A 12,481-nucleotide genomic window follows, 5' to 3' on the forward strand; every position below is an offset into this window, starting at 1 on the left:
TAATAAACTGTCTGTCTATCTATCTATCTATCTATCTATCTATAGTAATAATGTATGATTTGCAAAAATGAAAACTGCTGCTTCTGTGTAGATGAGAAAAGCAAAGTGCATGCGCGTTGTGCACACGCTACATTATGGCCAAGCATGCGCCCTTAAAATAGCATATGAATAACATGCATGCTTTTCCTGGTCAGTGGCGGAATTGTTTTCTAAACCTGCAAAATAGCATCAGGGAACGTTTGCGCCGGAACATGCCTCCTCTTTGCGCTGAACCGCCCCCGGGAGCACAAGTGCATTTGCTAGTTTACCGACGTGCGTCTGTGGAGGGAAAAGTCCGCTGTGCGCTGGTGCAAAATAGGAATGATACATGCGTCAGTGTACAACGTCAATTGCGCTGGGTGCAAGATAGAGCCCCTCATGTTTCAAGTTTCATTCAATTATATGCTTAATTTATAAATACATCACATAGATCTTGGATGGTTATAATCAGGGTCAGAAATTAATCAGGGCTTGAACTAGGTAAAAAAAATTGTCTGTTTTTATCTGACATCTAATAATTATCTATGCATATTAAGTTATGGGTTTAAACACCATCCCTGCAAACAAGATATGTTCTAAGAATATTTTCCATTAATTTGTAAAAATGTCATTTCTGAATGTTCTCTGAAAGATCAAAACGTCCAGTTTTTTAAATGTTTTGAAAAAGGTTGAGGAGAACATTCCATTTGATCGTTTTGCAAAAGTTAAACTTAAATGTTCTCTGGCCATTCCGAAACAAGTACAACATTTAAAAAAATGTTGCATTTAACATTTCAGGTCAAATAGTTCCATGAACGATGTATAGTTAATGATTAGATGATAATTGTTTTATTAACGACACTGGAAGAACGTTTGTTCATAACTTTGAGAGAATGTTCTGAGAACGCTCTCTGCTCTCTGTAAACCATTTTAACCAACTGCCACTGTAAATGTCGAAATAATGAAAGCCAAACATTTGTTCTGGAAGGCACATATTGACCATTAATAAAAAAGGTAATTTCTGAAACTGAAGTTCTTTGGTTTGATTAACAGTCATTGGAAAGCAATACGAGTGAGGCTGCTCACCTTCACACCCAAGGTCTAGTCTTGTGTTATGATCATATCCTTCAGGACACGTGCAGTTATAAGAGCCAACGGTGTTCACACACATCAGACCATCTGAGCATGCAATATTCTCAAGACACTCATTGATATCTGTTGGGGAAACAGTTGGCATTAATTATAGTGTTTTAATCATAGTAGTCATAGTAATCATAGTTTATCCCATAAACCCCTCTCGTACCCACACACTGTCCGGTTGATGCTGTGAAATTGGGTGTTTCTGATTGAAATCCTTTATCACAGGTGCAGAAGTAACTTCCATGTGTATTGAAACACTGAGCGTTTTTGCCACACGGACTCCGCATCTCACACTCATCTTCATCTGTAAGAGAGGCAGGAATCAAAATCGAAACGTTGTTACAAAGTTTAATAACTACGGTTACACAAATTCCCTCTTTTGAGTGACATACAAAGCATGGTGATCAGTGTTTGCTTTTGTTGGGCTCTTGGCTTAAGTTTTGACCGTTTTTTTTTTTTTTCCACATCCGTAGCAAACAATGTGAGAGGTGTTTTGACAATTCAGAGCCACCGAAAGACGAATATGAAAAATCGTATACGAAAAGTTCGGACTCAGCGTGCAATGACCTTTAATTAGTAATAATTTTGCGCTGTAATGTAAACACGGTTCATGTAACATAAACTGCAGTGAATTATTGGCATTAGAGAGTTCCATTCTTGTTTTATAAAGACATTTTACAAAATAAATCATTGTATAATGCTACCTGATGTTTGTGTTTTTTAGGGTCTGTGTTTTATGATTGACAAAGTGTGTTTATTGGGTGAAGGGTTTGCTTGTGTTCTGGAAGAATGAGTTGATTTGAGACATGAATGAAGTGTTTTGGTAGTTGTAGTGCATTTTGAATGTGAAATAAACTGCTGTTCCAAGATGAGAAGGTGTGAAGAGTTTTGAAAAAAACGACCAAAGTATTGAGAAATGTGCGATTGTAAAAACTTTTTGATTTTTAAAAACGAATATTATAGTTTCAAGGCACATTTTCTATGGCAAAGAAAGCCATGGAAAATTCTGGGGATGATCTGTTGGTTATTTACTGATTATGTCATCATCATATAGCAGATTCACAGATCTCATCCCAAGGTTTATCACTGATCTAAAGTATGTTATTTTAAATATAGCTCATTGTTGTCCTAATCAGACGCGATGCGATTTCCAGCTGTCCAACCAGACTCGAGCCGAGACCAGACGAAATCAATCATAAATCACAGCCAATTGGAAGAGCGTGTGGGCGGGAAAAGTACATTATCAAATACATTATCAAGCGAAGATCGTTTTGTTTAGTTCCCCTTCGAGGGAACTCGCACTGCGTCGTCGTCGTGACGACACTTTGGGGAACGCCCCCAGCGTAGCGCATCTGAAGTATGAATGAAATCTGTCCAATCCTGATTGGTGCTGCGTCATGACGTAGTGGATGACGGCATAACCGGAAGATACAAAGGGACGCCGGCACAAACACACGTTAGCTTTTTGCTCTTCAGCAAGCGCTCTGTGTGAAACTGTTTGTCCTATTTGGTGTTGTTTGTCCCATAAGAAATTGTCCCAAATAACGTCTGCATTACAATATTGAATCTAGTGGCTCGGATGTCGCGTTTGCCTAAGCAGCGCGTAGTTTCAAGGTCTGCATTGCAATACAGAATCTATAGTGGCTCGGATGTCGCGTTTGCCGAGGCAGCGCGTAGGTTGCGGGTCTACTCTGCAATAAAGATTCTGTGACTGGGATCTCGCGTTTGCCGAGGCAGCGCGTAGTTTCAAGGTCTGCATTGCAATACAGAATCTATAGTGGCTCGGATCTCGCGTTTGCCGAGGCAGCGCGTAGTTTCAAGGTCTGCATTGCAATACAGAATCTATAGTGGCTCGGATCTCGCGTTTGCCGAGGCAGCGCGTAGATTACGGCTACTCTGCAATAAAGATTCTGTGACTAATCTCGCGTTTGCCGAGGCAGGGCGTAGATTAATGTCTGCATTGCAATACAGAATCTATTCTATAGTAGCTCGGTCTCGCGTTGCCGAGGCAGCGCGTAGATTACGGGGCTACTCTGCAATAAAGATTCTGTGTTGGTGCGAGGCATGCACAGTCAGCACCTGAGGGTGCTGGCTGTGTGTTCATTGAGAAATATCTTGACGCACACAGCCGTGCGTTTCGGGTGTTTCAGCCTCGCGCCCGTTGGCTTTCTTCTCGAGAGATGAAAGCCAAATATGTTGTGAGCGACTCGAATCTCGCGTTTGCCGAGGCAGCGCGTAGATTACGAGTCTGCTATAGACCTTATGTAGCTCCGCCCCTTTTCAGCGCTGCGCTCATTGTCTTTTGACTTCCGGTCTGTATTTTCACAGCGTTTTGCGTGTTTATTAATGAACGGCTCGTTTTAAAATCTTCCCGGTCGATTTACATTTGTTTAGTCATCTGCTTTAAACATTACAGTCCTCATGATAACTTTCGTTAACTTTACATTAAGTAAATCCACTTAAAAAGCTAATTACTCCTGGACAGAAATGCCATATAAATATACAGAGCGACCGCAAAACGGAAGTTAAAAGACAATTTTCCAAAGATGGCGGCGCCCTTGTTTCTCTGGCGCATAAGGTCTATAAAAGGGACACACGCGATCTGTGAAATAATACTGTTTGGGTGCGAGGCATTCACAGTCAGCTCCTGAGGGTGCTGGCAGTGTTCATTGGGAAATATCTCGGCGCGCGTGCATAGAAAAAAGCCGTGCGCTGTCGGATGTTTCAACCTCGCACCTGTTGACTTTCTTCTCGAGGGATGAAAGCCGATATATTGTGACGGCTCGAATCTCGCGTTTGCCGAGGCAGCGCGTAGATTACGAAACCGTATAAATAAATATTAAACAGTATTGTCTGGTGATTATGGCTGCATTTAATTCTATGGAATTAAAATCATGGAATATTATCTGACTTTGAGAAGTTAGATATTTTAATTCAGCCTACCATCCAGACCGTGTTTCACTTATCCAGTGTTTTTGGCTGCATTTAATTTTGAGGAATTAAAATGTTGAGCCTCACACCGACAGGTGCAAAAAGAGAGTGCTCCCGCGCCCCTCCCGAGGGAGCCTGGCAAAAGAGGTGGCGCTGTCGCGGCAAGCCTTCTGAGCCTAAGGTCGGTCTGAGGTCTGTCCTTCAGGCAAAGAAGGCTTCCGCCAAGCGGTCCTAGCTGCGGCCAGACCGCTCAGAGCTGTCCCCCCCGGGGTGGAGCGATCAATGTCGCCTCCCTCCCGGAGCTCTCGGGAAATCAGTGCTGTGTTCCCGCCGTCCAGTACACTTCGGGCCACACTGATTTCCCGCGTACGCACGCCGCTCCAGCCGCCTCTAGAAAGACCTGTGGCTGGGCAGCGAACGCGTCCGCACACCGAAAATCATTCTCGACTGCTCCCTGCCGGTCAGCCTCTTCAGGGGGTCGGGAACGAGGCTCGGTTGACACCCGAGGCCAGCCTCAAGAGGCTGGTTCCCTTAGTAGATTATCTCGGCGCATGGTCATGCCTTCCAAATATATCTGCATGGGCCCTGCGTACTGTAGAACTGGGTTACAGACTGCAGTTCAGCTCCCCTCCCCCGAAGTTCAACGGGGTGGTCTGGACTGTGGTCGGCCCAGAGCAGGTTCGGGTTATGGAACAGGAAGTTCAGTCCCTGTTGGTCAAGGAGGCCATAGAACGTGTTCCTCTGCCAGACAGGGAGTCCGGGTTCTACAGCCGGTACTTCATAGTTCCCAAGAAGGATGGGGGATTGCGTCCAATAATAGATCTCAGGCACTTGAATCGTTCTCTGAGGAGATTCAGGTTCAAGATGCTCACAATTCCAGCCATCGTGAGTCAGATCCAGTTCGAGGATTGGTTCGTCACGATAGATCTGAAGGACGCATACTTCCATATATCCATCCTTCCATGTCACAGGAAGTTCCTGAGGTTCGCTTTCGGGGGCGAAGCGTGCCAATATCGGGTTCTTCCCTTTGGCCTAGCTCTCTCCCCTCGCACCTTCACCAAGTGCATGGATGCAGCGCTGGCTCCGCTGAGACTCCAGGGCATCCGTGTACTCAATTATATCGACGACTGGCTAATATTAGCCAAGTCGTGCGAGATGGCAGTTCGGCATCGAGATATCGTTCTGGCCCATATCAGGTGCCTGGGGCTGAGACTCAACACAAAGAAGAGTGTGTTGACGCCCTCCCAGAGGACTATGTTCCTGGGAGTTGTATGGGACTCCACGACGATGCGGGCACAAATGTCTCCTGCGCGCGCGGAGTCCATACGGGCGATGGTCTCCAGAGCGAAGCTAGGCCACAACCTCACTGTGAAGCAGTTTCAGAGACTGCTGGGGTTCATTGCAGCAGCGTCCAACGTCATACCTTTTGGCCTGCTACACATGAGACCCCTACAGTGGTGGTTGAGAGCCAAGGAGTTTTCCCCGAGGGGAAATCCGTTCCGTATGATCAGGGTAACGCGCAGATGCCTTCGTTCCCTTGTCATATGGAGGAAACCTTGGTTCCTGTCCCAGGGACCGGTGTTGGGAGCATCATGTTGCCGGAAAACCGTTTCAACAGATGCCTCCCTCATTGGTTGGGGCGCGGTCATGGACGGCCGCTTTGCGAGAGGTCTGTGGGAGACCCGGCATTCTTCCTGGCACATCAACTGCCTGGAAATGCTGGCGGTCTACAAAGCTCTGAGGAGCTTTTTCCCGGACCTCCGCGGCCACCATGTCCTGATACGCTCGGACAACACATCTGTAGTCGCGTATCTGAATCATCAGGGGGGTCTGAGGTCGCGCCCTCTATGCAGACTGGCACACCAGATCCTTCTGTGGTCCCAGGGGAAACTGTCGTCTCTCAGAGCGATATACGTCCCTGGGGACCAAAATCAGGGAGCAGACGTCCTGTCGAGGCAGGGGCTGAGGCCCGGGGAGTGGTGACTCCACCCCGAGGTGGTGGAAGCCATGTGCGTGAGATTCGGCCCAGTGGAAGTGGATCTGTTCGTGTCTTAAGAGACGTCCCTCTGTCCACTGTGGTTCTCTCTCAGGCATCCAGCTCCGCTGGGGCTGGACGCTATGATGCAGACGTGGCCGAGGCTGCGTCTGTACGCAGTTCCCCCGATCGCTCTGCTCCCGGGAGTCTTGGAGCGGGTCCGCCGGGAGGGGATCAGCCTACTTGCTGGCCGCTGGCCGACCCGGGTATGGTTCTCGGACATTGTAGCACTGCTGGACGGCCTCCCGTGGCAGGTCCCTCTGAGGAGGGATCTGCTGTCGCAGGCAGGGGGCACAATATTGCATCCCCCGGCCAGAGCTGTGGAACCTCTGGGTCTGGCCCCTGAGGGGGCTCAATACCTAGAGGCTGGCCTGTCAGCAGGTGTTGTCGAGACCCTACTCAGCTCCAGGGCTCCTTCTACCAGGAGACTGTACAGCCTGAAGTGGAATGTGTTTTCCACTTGGTGTAGAGAGCGTGAGGTGGACCCAGTTAACTGCCCAGTAGCTTCAGTGCTGGAGTTCCTCCAAGATCGTTTCTCCGCCGGTCTTACCCCGTCCACACTTAAGGTGTATGTGGCTGCCATTGCGGCTTTCCACTCGCCTGTAGGTGATGGGCCTTTGGGAAAGCACCATCTGGTTGTACGTTTCCTCCATGGGGCTCGGAGGATGAGGCCTGCAGCTCACTCCAGAGTCCCAACTTGGGACCTGGCGGTGGTACTTGAAGGGTTGGCTGAGGCCCCCTTCGAGCCACTGGAGTCGGCTGAGGCAAAGAACCTGACCTTCAAGGTGGCCTTTCTCCTTGCTATCACCTCTCTGAGGAGAGTGGGGGATCTCCAGGCCTTGGCTATAACGCCAACTTGCCTGGAATTTGCCCCTGGTGGAGTTAAGGCCATCTTACATCCTAGACCGGGCTATGTGCCCAAGGTGCCGTCTAGTGTGGCATGGTCAGTGGTTCTTCAGGCCTTCCATCCTCCACCTCACGTGACGGCGGAAGAGGGGAGACTTCACCTGCTCTGCCCAGGCAGAGCCCTAAGGGTTTACTTGGAGAAGTCTTCTCAGTGGAGGAAGTCAGACCAGTTGTTGGTGTGCTTTGGTTCACCCAAGAAAGGGCTGCCTGCATCTAAACAGACAATCAGCAATTGGATTGTCCAGGCTATAGCCACGGCTTATCAGGTGCGCAATTGCCTTCACCTATGGCCGTGAGGGCACATTCCACCAGGGGCATGGCCTCCTCGGTGGCCCTCCATTCTGGCGTCTCGCTTCAGGAGATCTGCGGGGCGGCCGGGTGGGCCACCCCGCACACCTTCATACGTTTCTACAGTCTGCAACTCCCTGTGACGCCTGGCGCCAGAGTGCTCGCGTCCTAAGTGTGCCTGGTCTTCCAGCTTCATACTAGGGCGGGCGTGATTACGGTGTGGCATAGTGGGCATTACGTTCCCCAAAGTGTCGTCACGACGACGACGCAGTGCGAGTTCCCTCGAAGGGGAACGTCTCGGGTTACGACTGTAACCCTTGTTCCCCGAGAAGGGAACGAGACACTGCGTCTCGTCGCCACACCTATCACGGGCAGAGCGCTTGCTTCATCGCAAAGGAGCTAATGTGTGTTTGTGCCGGCGTCCCTTTGTATCTTCCGGTTATGCCGTCATCTACTACGTCATGACGCAGCACCAATCAGGATTGGACAGATTTCATTCATACTTCAGATGCGCTACGCTGGGGGCGTTCCCCAAAGTGTCGTCACGACGACGACGCAGTGTCTCGTTCCCCGACGGGACTTACAGTCGTAGCCCGAGACGTTCTTCAGCACATGCATGAGTGCCGTTGTTAGCAAGAGTTCTGCAAGAGGATCAAGTTAAATGGATGTTTCTAGTCAGTTGTTGATTTTATTTTAAGAAACATTCTTTTTTTATGGACTGAAATGAAATAAGTTCCAATACTAATATACTCACATTATTAACACAGTATAAATATAAAATAGCAATTGGCCAATTTAAGACGGTTTTAATTCAGTGCAGGGTGTTATTATAGTAACATAGTTCATCTCTGCGCACATAAACACAACACAATTAGTCACACTTAAACTAGCACATATATTTTTTGAAAAGTGCATTCTACTTGATCGCTCACCGATGCATTTTGACTGGTTGTTGCCGTAATTACTGTAACCTAAGTCACATTTGCAGATGAAGCTGCCTTCCTGATTTTTGCACTCTGCGTTTGTGCCGCAAATATCTGGATCTTTTTTACACTCATCGATGTCTGTGTGAGAGAGAGAGAGAGAGAGAGAGAGAGGGAGAGAGAGAGAAGACTGTCAGTCACATGAATGCAGATTCCTTTGATAACATCTTTTTATTTAATAATATTATACCGACGGGATAAATGACTCTTGCGCCCGATGCAAATCTAAAATGGGTTGGTCTGAAGTAGCTTCATTACTCATAGGTGTGGATTGGGCGTAACGTGAAATAAACCAATCAGAGCGTCATCTCACATTCCCTTTAAGAGCAGACGCGCTTGTTCCATGGCGGATTGCTATTATAACGGCGGATTTGCCAGGCGCACGACAGGAGCGGTTCACAGCCGAGGAGACCGACGTTCTCGTCAGGGCCGTAAAACACAGAGAAGTGAAGCTGGTGGTTAAACAGGCGTATGATAATGTGGGTAAATGTGTAAGCTAGATTTATGCTTTTATAATAAACTGTCTATCTATCTATCTATCTATCGTAATAATGTATGATTTGCAAAAATGAAAACTGCTGCTTCTGTGTAGATGAGAAAATGCAAAGTGTATGCACGTTGTGCACACGCTACATTATGGCCAAGCATGCGCCCTTAAAATAGCATATGAATAACATGCATGCTTTTCCTGGTCAGTGGCGGAATTGTTTTCTAAACCTGCAAAATAGCATCAGGGAACGTTTGCGCCGGAACATGCCTCCTCTTTGCGCTGAACCGCCCCCGGGAGCACAAGTGCATTTGCTAGTTTACCGACGTGCTTCTGTGGAGGGAAAAGTCCGCTGTGCGCGGGTGCAAAATAGGAATGATACATGCGTCGGTGTACAAAGTCAATTGCGCTGGGTGCAAGATAGAGCCCCTCATGTTTCAAGTTTCATTCAATTATATGCTTAATTTATAAATGCATCACATAGATCTTGGATGGTTATAATCAGGGTCAGAAATTAATCAGGGCTTGAACTAGGTAAAAAAAATCGTCTGTTTTTATCTGGCATCTAATAATTATCTATGCATATTCAGTTATGGGTTTAAACACCATCCCTGCAAACAAGATATGTTCTAAGAATATTTTCCATTAATTTGTAAAAATGTCATTTCTGAATGTTCTCTGAAAGATCAAAACGTCCAGTTTTTTAAATGTTTTGAAAAAGGTTGAGGGGAACATTCCATTTGATCATTTTGCAAAAGTTAAACTTAAATGTTCTCTGAACATTCCGAAACAAGTACAACATTTAAAAAAAATTTGCATTTAACCGTTTCAGGTCAAATAGTTCCATGAACGATGTATAGTTAATGCTTAGATGATAATTGTTTTATTAACGACACTGGAAGAACGTTTGTTCATAACTTTGAGAGAATGTTCTGAGAACGCTCTCTGCTCTCTGTAAACCATTTTAACCAACTGCCACTGTAAATGTCGAAATAATGAAAGCCAAACATTTGTTCTGGAAGGCACATATTGACCATTAATAAAAAAGGTAATTTCTGAAACTGAAGTTCTTTGGTTTGATTAACAGTCAATGGAAAGCAATACGAGTGAGGCTGCTCACCTTCACACCCAAGGTCTAGTCTTGTGTTATGATCATATCCTTCAGGACACGTGCAGTTATAAGAGCCAACAGTGTTCACACACATCAGACCATCTGAGCATGCAATATTCTCAAGACACTCATTGATATCTGTTGGGGAAACAGTTGGTATTAATTATAGTGTTTTAATCATAGTAGTAATCATAGTTTATCCCATAAACCCCTCTCGTACCCACACACTGTCCGGTTGATGCTGTGAAATTGGGTGTTTCTGATTGAAATCCTTTATCACAGGTGCAGAAGTAACTTCCATGTGTATTGAAACACTGAGCGTTTTTGCCACACGGACTCCGCATCTCACACTCATCTTCATCTGTAAGAGAGGCAGGAATCAAAATCGAAATGTTGTTACAAAGTTTAATAACTACGGTTACACAAATTCCCTCTTTTGAGTGACATATCATGGTGATCAGTGTTTGCTTTTGTTGGGCTCTTGGCTTAAGTTTTGACAGTTTTTTTTTTTCACATCCGTAGCAAACAATGTGAGAGGTGTTTTGACAATTCAGAGCCACCGAAAGACGAATATGAAAAATCGTATACGAAAAGTTCGGACTCAGCGTGCAATGACCTTTAATTAGTAATAATTTTGCGCTGTAATGTAAACACGGTTCATGTAACATAAACTGCAGTGAATTATTGGCATTAGAGAGTTCCATTCTTGTTTTATAAAGACATTTTACAAAATAAATCATTGTATAATGCTACCTGATGTTTGTGTTTTTTAGGGTCTGTGTTTTATGATTGACAAAGTGTGTTCATTGGGTGAAGGGTTTGCTTGTGTTCTGGAAGAATGAGTTGATTTGAGACATGAATGAAGTGTTTTGGTAGTTGTAGTGCATTTTGAATGTGAAATAAACTGCTGTTCCAAGATGAGAAGGTGTGAAGAGTTTTGAAAAAAACGACCAAAGTATTGAGAAATATGCGATTGTAAAAACTTTTTTAAAAACGAATATTATAGTTTCAAGGCACATTTTCTATGGCAAAGAAAGCCATGGAAAATTCTGGGGATGATCTGTTGGTTATTTACTGATTATGTCATCATCATATAGCAGATTCACAGATCTCATCCCAAGGTTTATCACTGATCTAAAGTGTGTTATTTTAAATATAGCTCATTGTTGTCCTAATCAGACGCGATGCGATTTCCAGCTGTCCAACCAGACTCGAGCCGAGACCAGACGAAATCAATCATAAATCACAGCCAACTGGAAGAGCGTGTGGGCGGGAAAAGTACATTATCAAATACATTATCAAGCGAAGATCGTTTTGTTTAGTTCTTCAGCACATGCATGAGTGCCGTTGTTAGCAAGAGTTCTGCAAGAGGATCAAGTTAAATGGATGTTTCTAGTCAGTTGTTGATTTTATTTTAAGAAACATTCTTTTTTTATGGACTGAAATGAAATAAGTTCCAATACTAATATACTCACATTATTAACACAGTATAAATATAAAATAGCAATTGGCCAATTTAAGACGGTTTTAATTCAGTGCAGGGTGTTATTATAGTAACATAGTTCATCTCTGCGCACATAAACACAACACAATTAGTCACACTTAAACTAGCACATATATTTTTTGAAAATTGCATTCTACTTGATCGCTCACCGATGCATTTTGACTGGTTGTTGCCGTAATTACTGTAACCTAAGTCACATTTGCAGATGAAGCTGCCTTCCTGATTTTTGCACTCTGCGTTTGTGCCGCAAACATCTGGATCTTTTTTACACTCATCGATGTCTGTGAGAGAGAGAGAGAGAGAGAGAGAGAGAGAGAGAGAGAGAGAGAGAGAGAGAGAGAGAGAGAGAGAGAGAAGACTGTCAGTCACATGAATGCAGATTCCTTTGATAACATCTTTTTATTTAATAATATTATACCAACGGGATAAATGACTCTTGCGCCCGATGCAAATATAAACTGGGTTGGTCTGAAGTAGCTTCATTACTCATAGGTGTGGTTTGGGCGTAACGTGAAATAAACCAATCAGATCGTCATCTCACATTCCCTTTAAGAGCAGACGCGCTTGTTCCATGGCGGATTGCTATTATAACGGCGGATTTGCCAGGCGCACGCCAGGAGCGGTTCAAAGCCGAGGAAAAAGACGTTCTCGTCAGGGCCGTAAAACACAGAGAAGTGAAGCTGGTGGTTAAACAGGCGTATGATAATGTGGGTAAATGTGTAAGCTAGATTTATGCTTTTATAATAAACTATCTATCTATCTATCTATCTATCTATCTATCTATCTATCTATCTATCTATCTATCTATCGTAATAATGTATGATTTGCAAAAATGAAAACTGCTGCTTCTGTGTAGATGAGAAAAGCAAAGTGTATGCGCGTTGTGCACACGCTACATTATGGCCAAGCATGCGCCCTTAAAATAGCATATGAATAACATGCATGCTTTTCCTGGTCAGTGGCGGAATTGTTTTCTAAACCTGCAAAATAGCATCAGGGAACGTTTGCGCCGGAACATGCCTCCTCTTTGCGCTGAACCGCCCCCGGGAGCACAAGTGCATTTGCTAGTTTACCGACG

The 12,481-nt window shown here is 45.1% G+C and overlaps 2 protein-coding genes across 2 annotated transcripts in view; both read right to left on the minus strand.

The window, feature by feature from the left end:
* The window catches only part of LOC307154798 (B-cell receptor CD22-like), a gene marked incomplete at both ends in the record, with an annotated part of 258,223 nt that overhangs the window by 87,658 nt on the left and 158,084 nt on the right, over positions 1-12,481 (minus strand). The gene's annotated exons all lie outside the window — the stretch shown is intronic.
* The window catches only part of LOC307154448 (uncharacterized protein), a 79,865-nt gene that overhangs the window by 49,612 nt on the left and 17,772 nt on the right, over positions 1-12,481 (minus strand). The window contains exons 4-6 of the mRNA XM_079864396.1: positions 10,120-10,260; positions 1,322-1,462; positions 1,105-1,233 (exon numbers count right to left, since the gene is read on the minus strand). Coding sequence (XP_079720522.1) covers positions 1,105-1,233; positions 1,322-1,462; positions 10,120-10,260 — 411 coding nt within the window. The remainder of the gene's footprint in view (positions 1-1,104; positions 1,234-1,321; positions 1,463-10,119; positions 10,261-12,481) is intronic.

Source organism: Squalius cephalus (assembly GCF_949319135.1).
Source record: "Squalius cephalus genome assembly, chromosome: 2".
NCBI lineage: Eukaryota > Metazoa > Chordata > Actinopteri > Cypriniformes > Leuciscidae > Squalius > Squalius cephalus.